This window comes from Saccopteryx leptura, chromosome 4 (genome assembly GCF_036850995.1).
Source record: "Saccopteryx leptura isolate mSacLep1 chromosome 4, mSacLep1_pri_phased_curated, whole genome shotgun sequence".
NCBI classification, from domain to species: Eukaryota; Metazoa; Chordata; class Mammalia; order Chiroptera; family Emballonuridae; genus Saccopteryx; species Saccopteryx leptura.
Window position 1 is genome coordinate 105203949 of NC_089506.1, and position 13901 is coordinate 105217849.

Here is a 13901-nt window from a genome sequence, read left to right on the forward strand (position 1 = left end):
ATCATTAAAGGAGACTTCATGAAAACCAATAACTTAATCTATCCCTTTACTTGACAAGTTAGGTATTTTTACCCTTCTAGAGACTGTCTATATACAATAAATTCAGCATCTATTAAAGATATCTTGTTCTTTTGTCAAGTGGGAGTGGAGCCCAGAAGTTATGGCAACTAGCCTAGTTTCAACACCACCTTATGTACACACACACACACACACACACACACACACACACACTACATCCATTTCTTTTTTTTTTTTTTTTTTTGCATTTTTCTGAAGCTGGAAACAGGGAGAGACAGTCAGACAGACTCCTGCATGCGCCCGACCGGGATCCACCCAGCACGCCCACCATGGGGCGACGCTCTGCCCACCAGGGGGCGATGCTCTGCCCATCCTGGGCGTCGCCATGTTGCGACCAGAGCCACTCTAGCGCCTGAGGCAGAGGCCACAGAGCCATCCCCAGCGCCCGGGCCATCTTTGCTCCAATGGAACCTCGGCTGCGGGAGGGGAATAGAGAGACAGAGAGGAAAGCGCGGCGGAGGGGTGGAGAAGCAAATGGGCGCTTCTCCTGTGTGCCCTGGCCGGGAATCGAACCCGGGTCCTCCGCACTCTAGGCCGATGCTCTACCGCTGAGCAAACCGGCCAGGGCTACATCCATTTCTTAAGTTATTTTTAAAATCCATTATTAATATATTATCCATGTATATTTAATCCTTTTTAGATCTTGTTTTCTGACCCACATGGGATTAAAACTTGATAGGTCAAAAGGTTAATTATAGGCAATTTCTTATGACTCAACCTAATATTTATTTTTGGAATTAACATATTCTGTTATTAATCTCTATATAATGTTCTTCTTTTCATCCCCAAATTTCTCTTTTCACCTTGAAAAACTGGTTTGTAATTCTATACCTAAATTTGTGGAACAGATAAGCAGTCACTTCTTATACATGTTATGAAAAGGATATTTGTTAGCCCCATTTCAAACTTGAAATGAGTAATTAAATTTGTTTTTATCCAGTAATACCTTCAATGACTTAAAACTCTTATCTGGTTTTAGTTTTTGTAACAGTAAAATCTTTATTTTACAGATGAGTAAATGAGGACAGAGAAAACCTGAAAAAATTATATTCACCAACAAGCTCTTTATATACACATTTTGGGCACTCTGTTCAATGTGTTTTACTTTGACATTAAAATTTAAAACTATACTACTGGTTCATCAGTCATACAAAAATCTGAAAACCTAACAAATTATTTTTCCTGAAGGATCACTAAATTGATCTCATCAAACACCTGCATTTTTGTGGATTCTAATTTACTAATTCAGATATTTTTAATAAAGATAATTATAAATTTGCATACAGTTGTCAGCAATAATGCAGAGATCCCCATGCACACTTACCCCAGGTTGTAATGGTTAACATTTTGCAAAACTGTAGGATAGTCATGTGCCACATAATGATGTTTTGTTCAACAATGGACCACTTATGATGGTGGCTCCACAAGACTATTATGGAGCTGAATAACTACTGTCACCTAGTGAGGTAAACAAGTGTCGTAAAGCAATGTGATTACTCACATATTTGTGGTGATGCTGGTGTAAAATAGCCTACCATGATGGTAGTCATAATAAAAGTATACGGCATATACATATTGACCTGAGGTGACCTTTAAAAATGGTTTGGGGCCCTGGCCGATTGGCTCAGTGGTAGAGCATCAGCCTGGCGTGCAGGAGTCCTGGGTTCGATTCCCGGCCAGGGCACACAGGAGAAGCGCCCATCTGCTTCTCCACCCCTCCCCCTCTCCCTCCTCTCTGTCTCTCTCTTCCTCAGCGCCCGGGCCAAGGCTCTATTGGAGCAAAGTTGGCCCGGGCGCTGAGGATGGCTTATGGCCTCTGCCTCAGGTGCTAGGATGGCTCTGGTTGCAACAGAGCGACGCCCCGGATGGGCAGAGCATCACCCCCTGGTGGGCATGCCAGGTGGATCCCGGTTGGGTGCATGGGTGCATGCAGAAGTCTGTCTGATTGCCTCCCTGTTTCCAACTTCAGAAGAATACAAAAAAAAAAAAAAAGGTTTGGTATTCACCTGATCCAGAAAACCCCACAAAATCATTCAAAACTAAGAGGCTCAAATCTTCCTGTTATCTTTAAGAACACTCATGAAACTGTCCAGGCCATCAAGAGAATGTATTATATATTTGAAAGGCCACCAAGTATCTGAAGGATGTCACTTTACAGAAACAGTGTCTGCCATTCCATCCTTACAGTGGTGGGGTTAGTACGTATGCCCAGACCAAACAATGGGGTTGGACACAGGATTGGTGGCCCCAATTGGCTGATGTTTCGCTGCACATGCTTCAAAATGCAGAGCTTAAGGTTTTAGATGTAAATTTTCTGGTCATTGAGCACATCTAGGTGAGCAATGCTCCCAAGATGAAGACCTTACAGAACTAATGGGCAGATTAACCCAGACATAAGCTCTCCCTGCCACACTGAGATTATCCTCATTGAAGAACAGACTGCTCCTAAACCAGAAGAGGAGGTTGCACAGAAGAAAAAGCTATCCCAGAAAAGAACTGAAGAAACAAGAACTTAAAGAGTAAATTTAGCATATATAAATGCTAAGAAAAGATTTTTTAAAAGTATAGCACATACAATTACGTTCAGTATACAGTACTTACTGGTTTATATATTTACTACCCTATACCTTTTTATTGTTATTTTAGAGTGTACTCTTTCTACTAACAAAAAAAGTTTGCTGTAAAACAGTATGCTGTGTTACCCAGACAGCAGCCTCATATATCTCATGTTTCTTGATTATATCATTTTGTCTTGTACTTGATTTAATCTCATGTTGTTTTGTACAGTAATGTAATAACATGCTGTGCAGATTTGTAGCCTAAGAGCAATTGGCTACACTATGTAGCCTAGACATAGAGTAGGCTAAACCATCTAGGTTTGTATAAATACACTCTATGATGTTCACACAGAGTGACTTTACCATTTTATATTGCTGCCAGCAATGATTCAGTGATCCAGCTTCTCTGCATCTTCTCACCAGCATTTGGGGTTGTCACCATTTAAAAATTTTAACTTTTTTTTTTTTAAGTGAGAGGACGATAGATAGTGAGACTATCTCCCCTCCTCCTGCATGCACCCCAACTGGGATCCATTCAGTAACCCCTACTGGGGCTGATGCTCGAATCAACCAAGCTAATTTTAGTGCCTGAGGTGGACTTGCTGACCAACCAAGCTATCCTCAGTGCCAGGGGCCAATTAAGCCACTGGCTGCAGGAGGGGAAGAAGAGAAGGGGGAGAGAGTGAGTGTGATAGAAACAATTGGTAGCTTCCCTTGTGTGCCCTGACCAAGAATCAAACCCAGGATGATGTCTGCACACCAGGCTGACACTCTATCACTGAACCAGCTGGTCAGGGCTAAGCCAGCTTAACCATTCTGATAGATGCTTAGCTAGTTTTAATCTTGATTTTCCTGACTGGCATTAATAATCATCACCATAATGATGATTTGCATTTGCATAACCCCTCCAATGAAATGTTTCTTCATATCTTTTGCTCATTTTCTACTGGTTTGTTTTTTTATACTGTTGAGCTTGAAGAGTTCATTATACAGTAAGTATTAACATTATTAATAGGTTCTGCAACTTCAAATGAAATAATGCATAACAAAACCAATTTCACCATAGGTTAATTGATATAAACAAGACTTATATTCTTATGGCTTTTGATCAATGTTATAATAACAGGATGTTGAAGGAAATAGGCTGAACAAAATAACATCATACGAGGATCTGTTGTGCATGCTGGATACCAGTCCTGTGCTGGATATGTGATTTTCTTCCAGTCTTTACAGTTGGTCTTTTCATTCTCTCCACAAGGGCTTTCAGAGCCAAAATATTAATTATTAATTTTTTTTTTTTTTTTTGGTGACAGAGACAGAGAGAGAGACAGACAGGGAAAGACAGGCAGGAAGGGAGAAAGATGAGAGGGAGAAAGTTTCTTCGTTGTGGCTCCTTAGTCTCATTAGTTGTTCATTGATTGTTTTCTCATTGTGCCTTGACCAGGGGGCTATAACAGAGCAAGTGACCCTTTGTTGTTCAAGCCAGCAACCTTGGGCTCAAGCCAGCGACCATGGGGTCATGTCTATAATCCCACACTCAAGCCAATGACCATGTTCTTCCGCGTCCCAGTCCAACGCTCTATCCACTGCGCAACTGCCTGGTCAGGCCAAAATTTTAAATTTCTTAATGTCTAATTTTCCTTTTATGGGTTATGTTTTTGTGGTCAAGTCTAAGAATTCTTTGCCTGGCTCTAGATCCTTAAGATTGTCCACCATTTTTTTCCTAAACATTTTATGGTGTTATGCTTTACATTTAAGTCCAGGATTCACTTTGTGCTTTTATTTATTTTTTTAACAAGGTATGAGATTTAGGTTGAGACCAGTTTTTTCTTTTTGCCTATGGATGTCCAATTGTGCCAGTACATTTGTTAAAAGGGCCAGCCTTCCTCCACTGAATTGTTTTGCAAAAATCAACCAGGTGTATTTGTCCGGATTTACTTCTGGTTCTACCTTCTGTTTCTTAGATATATAATAGGTCTATCCTTCAAATACCACACATACTCATTATGGTAGCTTTTCCATAAGCTATAATATTGGGTATGTCAACTGCTTCTATTTTATTCTTTGTCAGGATTGTTTTACCTCTTCTAAGAGCCTGTGACTTTCCATATACATTTTAGAATAAGCTTGACCACAGCTACAAAAAAAACCTTGGCTCAATTTTGATGGGAAACATGTTTAACCAACAGGTTAATGTGAGATAGGCATCTTTACTATGCTGAATTTTCCAATTCATGACCACAGTATATGTCTCTCAATTTACTTAAGTTCTGTTTGATTTCTTTCATCAGCAAAATATTTGGAATATAGATCCTGTACCTGCCTAGTTAATGTATACCAAACTATTTTATTTCCTTTGTAGTTACTATAAATGGCATTGTGGCTTTAATTTTGGTTTCTGTGTGTTTGTTGTTATCATATAGGAGTGATTGACATTTATGTGTTGAGCCTGTATTGTAATACTGCTGAGTTCCCTAGTTCTAGGAATTCTGCAGAATCTTTGGGATTTTCTGCATAGACAATTATGTTATCTACAAATAGGGATAATTGTATTTATTCTTTTCCAAACTACATGCCTTTTATTTCTTTTTCTTGACTTAGGGCAACGGCTAGAACTTCCAGCACTGTGTTAAGTGAGAATAGTGAAAATGGGCATCCTTGCAATGTTCTTGGATCTTAGTTGGAAAGTATTTAGTGTTTCACCATTAGGTATGTTAGCTGTAGATTTTTTTGTGAATGCTCTTTATCAAGTTAAGGTAATTCCCCACCTCTTCTAATTTGTTGAGATTTTTGCAAAAATGTATGTTAGATTTTGTCAAGTGCTTTTTCTGCATTAACTTATATAATCATATGATTTTTCTTCTTTAGTTTGTTAATATGGGGAATTTAGACTATTTTTAAAGAGATATTTTACTAAAAAGTAAAAAAAACCCAAAAACTAAATTAAGTGCTGATCTGATCAGTTAAGTGGGATATGCTGGTGTTTTTTTCTTTATGTAAGAACCTAACCAACCCCACTGCCAGATCTAATGATAGTAAAGTCCTATGGCATATCTGACTGATCAATCAAGAGAAAATTATATAAAATTTAATATAATGTTTCTAAGTTCAAAATGCCAGTAACAGGCATTATTCACTTAACATTTAGATTGAAAGGCATTTATAGCATAGTGGTTAAGAGCTCAGCTCTGCCATTTATCAGATTAGTGATTTTAGGCAGGTTATTTAATTCCTATGTAACTGGGGTTTTGGGGGGGGGGATTGTGACAAGAGAAGAGAAATACAGAGAGAGGGACAGATAGGGACAGACAGACAGGAAGGGAGAGAGATGGGAAGCATCAATTCTTCGTTGTGGCTCCTTAGTTGTTCACTGACTGCCTTCTCATATGTGCCCTGACCTGGGGGCTATAGAAGGCCAAGTGACCCCTTGCTCAGGCCAGTGACCCTGAGCTCAAGCTGGCGACTTTGGGGTTTTGAACCTAGGTCCTCCACGTCCCAGTTCAATGCTCCATCCACTGTGCCACAGTCTGGTCAGGCTTCCTATGTAACTGTTTACAACATATTATAAAACAAAAGAAGTACTGTGTGTTGGTGCAAAAGGGCCTCATTAAATAGAAAAGTAAGAGATCAAAGAAGTAAAGCAAGACAAAAGAGGTTAAACAAAAAGAGTTTGAGGCCAGTAAATCAGTACATATTAGTAACTGGATCTTATTCTCAATCTGCTATATCAGTATCAGTTTTATTCAAAGTATGGTCCCTGGACTGGCTAAAAGTCTTTGAACTATCTGTTATAGGTCTGCTAAAAGATAAGGAACTTGTGCCAGAAATCAACTTGTGAAACAACACACTAATTAGTTGTTATTTATTTAGGCAGAAAGACTTTTTTGGTAAAGGAAGCAATGCCTAGTTTAATATTGTGATACAAGTCCCCTAACTTATCTCAGATCAGGACTTTTAAGTAGCACTGCTCTATGTGTAAGGTGTTTCTTAAAACTTCAATAAATGATTTAAATATAGACAGAATTTTAAGATATCATAATTCAATAAATTCCTGAATATTAACATTTAATGAGTGAGCATCATTGACATGTCTAGAATTTGAGTAGGCAGTTTGGACTGGGCTGGGCTGGGCTGGGAAGGAGTATCTGGGGCAGCAGGGAAGGGTGAATGTGGTTATTACTTTTACTTTAGAAATTTATAATCTAATAGAAATGGGTATAACTCATCTACAAAACTCTAGGGACTAGCTCTTTTTTCTTGTATTTTCAAAATCTCAATGTCAGTATTAACACTGTGATTTTCTACTCAATAGAGATATAGAACTAGCAAGGCTGAAATTAGAGCTAGATACTCTGACGATACAGAGTGGAGGAACCTTTTCTTGAAAGGCTCTCCACACCTCTGTGAACCATATCAAAAGCAATTAAGCTTTGTCTGAAACAGGCTTTCTTTCAAGAAGGGTTCATTTTCTGCTGCTCACTTGGGAAATTCTGAAATGTGAAATAAGGAATTGCTTGAGATTTCTTTTAGTTATTTTCATTTTTGGTCCTCCTACAAGGAGGTTCAAGAACTAATTTGGGTAATTGAAAAAGAAACAATGTTCTAGAAGACAATAAGAGATAAGACATCTCTAAGGTGATCAAGGTGGTTATTTAAAAACATGCTCTAAGAAGCAAGAATTTTTAATTCTATAACTACAAAGGCAGCACACCATAGAAGGAAGAACAAATAACCAAATATAAGTATAAAAAGCTTAAATTTAGAAGCATACTAGAAGGGCGAAAAAGCTTAAAACAAAGAGAGGGGTCTGAATTATACCAGGACCAATATAAAGTTTTATAGTTGTATCCCAAGCATGAAAAGTTAAGGAAAAGAAAAGGCCCACATCTGGAGATAGCTGGTGTAATGTTAACAGATGACAATAAATAAAGAATTACTTAATTTCAATTTTATTCTTATTGCCTCTATTAAGGAGAATCATCTTCACATGATGAATATAAAACCAGACACAAAAAGGCACACACCATTTTACCATTCTACTTATGTAAAGGTCAAAAATATGCAAAATAATTCATAGTGTAACAAACCAGGATAATGGTTACCTTTGAGGAAAAGAAGTAACAGAAAAGGGGACTTGGGACACAGGTAATTTTCTTTCTTGATTCAGGAGGTGGTTACACAGATGTGTTCACTTTGTGAAAATTCATCAATCTGTACACTAAGATCTGTTGGCTTTTTTTATATATGTCATATGTTAATAAGTTAAAAAGAAAAAAAAAGAAGCTAAGACCAACGTGTTAAGATTGGCAAGGAGCTCACCTTGCTTACTTTATTAGGCTAAGGCTCTGTAGAGTTCACATCTCTGGTATAAAAAAAGCTTTAAAATATGATTGCCAAACCACTATTCTTAATTTGTGAGTATCCATGAAGAAGTTCAGGAGTTGAAAGAGCACTGGAATTAGCATATATTTCCCAAAATTTATAAAAAGTGATATATTTTTATGCTATGTGGTTTTAACAACTACTAATTTGCCATATTATTTTCATTATTCATGTTATACAGAATTTTAACAAAAAAATCTTCGAATTATTTTTCATTAAATGTAAACCACCCTTACCTTTCGTAGTTCAACTGTCACTTCATTTCTGTGTCTTCGCATTGTCTAAAAAGAAGAAGGTTATATAAGTATCAAACATTGACACTGCTAGTATATAAACTAAGGTCTTAGGCATTTAAGATTTAAAAAATTTTTGAGTAATTTATCCTTAAGAAATAAGGATTGATCAGTTTTATTTACACTTTAAAATAATAAACTACACGAGATTAAAAAGCCAAAGCATTTTACTGTATAGCTATTGGTTATTTAGCCGAGAGTAGGAGGTAGGGCTCAGCTGCCTAGGATTCAGTCCCCTTTCCTAACTGCACCCAGGTTTCTCTGGGGAACTATATATACTCTCCCTTGTGTACAGTCTTGATGGAACTGTCTATTAAAGTATCTCTGCTAAGTTAAGTAGGGCATGAGACTCAAACACTGGAACAGAACTCTCTCCCCCATAACTCTGAACCTTGAGCAAAGTAGAAAAAAAAAAAGCACAGGCCCACGCGTGATAATACCCATATCCTGGACTTGCTCTATTTCCAGTTATCCAGCATCTCTACTCATTCTATAAACTACTCATATTTTCTCAATAAATTATGGTTTTTCTTAAGTCAGAACTGGTTTTTGATGTTTTCAATCAACGGATTGTATCTCAAATGATTCATGTTTTTAAAAAGTAACTCACGGTCATGAACTTAAAAACCCTATGAAAATAAAATAAGTTTGGGAAGATACTTTGTTTCAAAAGGTTAAAAAAGTACACTTCTAATTTCCTAAATGTTTCTATCAGGCATGTCTTACCAGAAATTAGAGAAATAATTAGATAACCCTCTCTCCTCAAGGTACTGATATGATGGATTCTTTTATTACATATATAAATATGGTAAAATTCTTACATTTTTGGAAGAAAGGCAACATAAAAGTTACACAGTCATGATATATTATTATTTTAATATACTGCCAGAATCAGTATGCTACTATCTTATTTAATGCTTATTTTGTTATGGTATCTCTGTCAAGTTTTCTTAAACTGAAGTGATACATTAATCCTTTTTTAGGGAAAATAAAATACCATGGAAACCAAATTATATTGAAATATTAGTCTAAATATAAATTTATGCTTAAATATATGCATCTATTGAATGTATGATAAATAAAACTGCCAAACAAAACTCAAATTTAGTAGCTTTCATTTAATGTGACAGAATGACGCACTGATAAAACTATTATCACTAACAGGGTTTAGCAGAAGAAAAACAAGCTTTGAACCTAATTCTATATTTAATATGTTTTTATACTTCACTACTATTAACATAGAATGCTTTCTGTGTAAATTCATCATATAAAATGGTAATAAATGTTGAGCAATCTTTAAATACCAGTATTAATGAAGTGTTACTTGAAAACTCTGTAAGCTGCCTTTATTCACTTGAAATTAGAAAAGCACCAGTGTTAAAACTTGCCTGTATGTCTAATCCAATTGTTAGTAGAATTGAGAAGAAAATATCATTTTCATTGAAAGAACTACTTCACTTAATTATTTATGAATTGTTAAATGATGGTACATAGCAACAACAACAAAAGATCCAGGCAGCATATTCCCTCCCAAATATGGTCAAATTACTGCTATACTGTAATTCACATTAAAATACTTCCGCATGGGTTGGGGTGAGTTGTACCCTAAAATTAGGAATGCACAGGTCAGATGGAGTTATTAGCATTTGAAGCACCTTTATCATGAGTTACCTCCCAGTCAGTAAGTGCTTCACATAGCAACATCTGAATTTATTTATTTATTGTATTTTTCTGAAGTGAGAAGTGGGGAGGCAGAGAGAGAGATTTTTGCATGTGCCTGACCGGGATCCACCTGGTAAGCCCACTAGGGGGTGATGCTCTACCCATCTAGAGTGTTGTTCCATTAGAACGGGAGCCTTTCTAGCACCTGAGGCAGAAGCCATGGAGCCATTCTCAGTGCCTGGGCCAACTTTGCTCCAATGAAGCCTTGGCTATAGGAGGGGAAGAGAGAGATGGAGAGAAAGGAGAGGGGGAAGGGTGGAGAAGCAGATGCTTCTCCTATATGCCCTGGCCAGGAATAGAACCCAGGACATCCACACGCCTGGCTGATGCTCTACCACTGAGCCAACTGGCCAGGGCCTCAACATCTGAATGTAAACACTGGTTTGTCAATAGGTATAAGAGATGTTGATAATTTTTTATTACTGAAATAGAATTGTTCAAGATACATGGACTATCTAGGAATATTGTACAAGTGCCTTGAATCTTACCTATTTGCAGTTTAAGAATCTAGCAAGCCCTGCTGTCTATCTTCAGAGAAGCGTTTGATAAGCCTCCCTATGATGTTATGTCCCATCCCTTCTTGAAAGACTGCCACCTAATCCTAGGTAGATTTTCGTAGTATTTGCTTAGGCTGAGGTTTTATTGCAAGGTAGCAGTCTAGAGTTTAAAAGGGCTAAACTCATAGAACAAGCTGTATGACTTTTTGTGTATGCTTGCTGATACATTTTGTATAATTAGCAGAATTTTGTCTATGGCTTGTTTTATTATAACTCACTGGTAGTAAAAATTCTAAGAAAAAAATCCACCATTATCCTCACCTAGCTCTAAAAATTAAAGGTCTCCTATTCATCCAAAAAGAACCATACAAGTGTAAATGGCGAGATAGCTGATAGGACAGTTAGCAGCAGGTACTGACTACTATATATGTATGATACAAATACCTGAGTTATAGTCATAACTTACTCTGCTCTCTGAATCATAGCAAAAGGCTCCATCTCCATCTTAGGCCCCCCTCCTTCCTCACATTCTTCCCAAATGATCTCATCTACTCTCATGTCTTCAATTACTGTTTAATCACCACTCCTAAATACCTATCTTTAGTTCAGCCCTCACCTGACCTCCAAATCTGTAAGTACAATATTCACTCAACATAAATGTACTAAATTAATCTAAAATGTACCAGGCAATATGCCTACAACTAGGAGATAAGTCTAGGGCAGTACAGCAACCTGCAGCCTGTGGGCCAAAAACCTGACGAACATTTTTTTGTAGGGCCTAGCAGGAACAGTTTTCACATTTTTAAGTGATTATATTATAACTCGTATTAAATATCTATGTAATATCCCTATTTCTGTTTCTTGGTTCCCAAAGCCTAAATCTGTACTTTTTAAGAAAAAGTTTGCAGGTCCGTACGCATGCAGGTATAGACGAACTGACAGGAGTCTGTCCAGGAGTGGGTGGCAGGCTTGGAAGCACTGGCTCACCGGCTCTCCAATGATCACCTTCTTTGCCATGTCAAAGTGGGAGGGTGAACAGGGAGTGAAGGAGCCAGTGTAAGAGCAGCATGGTCAACTCTGCTTCTGACAGGGTCAGAGGAGTAGTCACCAATCACCTTAATGAGCACTACTGTGTGCCAGAGGCTGCCAAGACACTTTGGAATGGTGATCTCTGCTTCCATGGGAGCTACCAGTCTACCAGTCAGAAGGATGCCATGAGCAATGATATAAAGGAGCTGTCCAGAAATGCAGTGGCTGTCTGGCTGGTCTAAAGTCCAAGGGATATGCAGCAGGGACATGCAGACTAAGCCTGGAAAAAAGGATCCATCCTAAGGCTCCTAAAAGGTCAACTCTCTCTATTCCCTGGGCTGCCTTTGCTTCTGACAGAGAACCTGGAAGAAATTCTCATCTGAAACCCCACCTCAGACACCTAAAATGCCTGCCCCAAATGTTAACACCACTTTCCTGACACAAAGCTTGGCCTCTCACACAGTCACTCCTTCCCTCCTTAGCCAATTGCACAAAGAAACCAGAACCCAAGCCAAAGTTGTCAGAAACATGTATTCTTTTTCTTTTAATAGTAAACTTCTTTATAACAAATATAGTATAAGAATTTTCAAACAAAACTCATTAAGGAAAAAAAAAAAAGTCTGCCAACAGCTAGTCTAGTAGAAAAGACAATAATAATATGTGATAATATAAATGTTAAATGTTAAGACAGAAAAGTAAATAATATAGTTCTACATTGAAAGGAGACATGATCAGGTGGTCAGGAAAAAGCTTCCTGAAGGATTAAAATGTGTGTATGCATATTTTAGGGGTACAGAATAGACTGTTACAAGGCCTCGAATTCAGCATGCTTACAGATATCATACCTGGTCCTTCTCAACCCCTCCTCATCCAAATACTACCTATTATTCCATAAGTATCCCCAATATTAGGAAAAAGTACAACCATCCAAACAGTTGCAAAATCCTAATCCTGGGAGATCATCCATACCTTCTAACACTTATTCTCTGATATCCAACGAGTCACCAAAATATGATTCAAACCTTCTACCCACTGCCATTATCCTAGACTAAGCCACCATCATTTTACCTGGATTACTCCTTTTAAGCACTGAATCAATTTTCCACAAGGCGGCCAGAGTGCTCTTTTTAAAATGCAAATTCCTGTTGCCTTGAATAAAACCTCTCAATAAAATTTTAATCTCTTGGGTTCAGTTCACTCCCCCAAAGTGACCAGGACAGCCAAACCAGAGCCTCATGGACAAAATATACAAGACTGGGTGACAAGATAACCTCATGGCCCTGGCCGGTTGGCTCAGTGGTAGAGCGTCGGCCTGGCGTGCAGAAGTCCCGGGTTCGATTCCCGGCCAGGGCACACAGGAGAAGAGCCCATCTGCTTCTCCACCCCTCCCCCTCTCCTTCCTCTCTGTCTCTCTCTTCCCCTCCCGCAGCCGAGGCTCCACTGGAGCAAAGATGGCCCGGGCGCTGGGGATGGCTCTGTGGCCTCTGCCTCAGGTGCTAGAGTGGCTCTGGTCGCAACAGAGTGAGGCCCCGGAGGGGCAAAGCATTGCCCCTTGGTGGGCAGAGCATCGCCCCCTGGTGGGCGTGCCGGGTGGATCCCGGTAGGGCGCATGTGGGAGTCTGTCTGACTGTCTCTCCCCGTTTCCAGCTTCAGAAAAATACAAAAAAAAAACAACAAAAAAAACACCTCATAAATTCTCAAATACAAGCAGGGTCTGGTTAAATCATCAACTACAGACTCATATGGTATCAGCATACATGCAGAAGAAAACTGAAAGGCAGATGTAATACGGCATCTGAACGACTTGTGGACAGGAGAGCTCAAAATCATTATAATCACTCAAATGTAGAAAGGCTTTTTAACAGCTGCAAATGGAAGGGAACTTTTGCACATGCCAACGTTGTATGATGAACCTAGACTCAAAAAATGAAGTTCCCCTTCCTGGACAAAGCCCTCTACTGAAAAGAAACTTCTGGGAGAAGAACCCCAAGGTAAGCAAGACAGGCACATTGTAGCAAAGGAAAGAAGGGTTCAGATAAAAGTGGATTAATGAGAACGAAGCCAAATCTCAGAAAATAGGAAGTCATATTTTCTGTTATCACTTTATAATAAACAACAGAAGGGGGGTCTACAGTTGATGAAGCTAGAAAAGCTATCCTGAAACCTATATTATAAAACGAACGAGAGTAAAGGACTGGGGCCAATTCCCCTGCCATAAGAAATGGAGAAATGAAGAGCAGAAAGTTGACATTAAACATCTACAAAAAGCCATACCAACAAAAGAGGTAAAAAATGTATCTCAACAAATGATAGAATATGTAACATATATCAGAATTAGAAAA

At 38.5% G+C, this 13901-nt stretch overlaps 1 protein-coding gene and 1 non-coding gene across 2 annotated transcripts in view; both read right to left on the reverse strand.

Annotated features, from left to right (window-relative positions):
- The window catches only part of KPNA3 (karyopherin subunit alpha 3), a 101096-nt gene that overhangs the window by 41431 nt on the left and 45764 nt on the right, over nt 1-13901 (reverse strand). The window contains exon 2 of the mRNA XM_066380920.1: nt 8255-8299. Within this exon, the coding sequence (XP_066237017.1) occupies nt 8255-8299 (45 nt within the window). The remainder of the gene's footprint in view (nt 1-8254; nt 8300-13901) is intronic.
- Nucleotides 571-646, reverse strand: TRNAS-AGA (transfer RNA serine (anticodon AGA)). The gene has a single exon. It is a non-coding gene; the product is annotated as a tRNA-Ser (tRNA).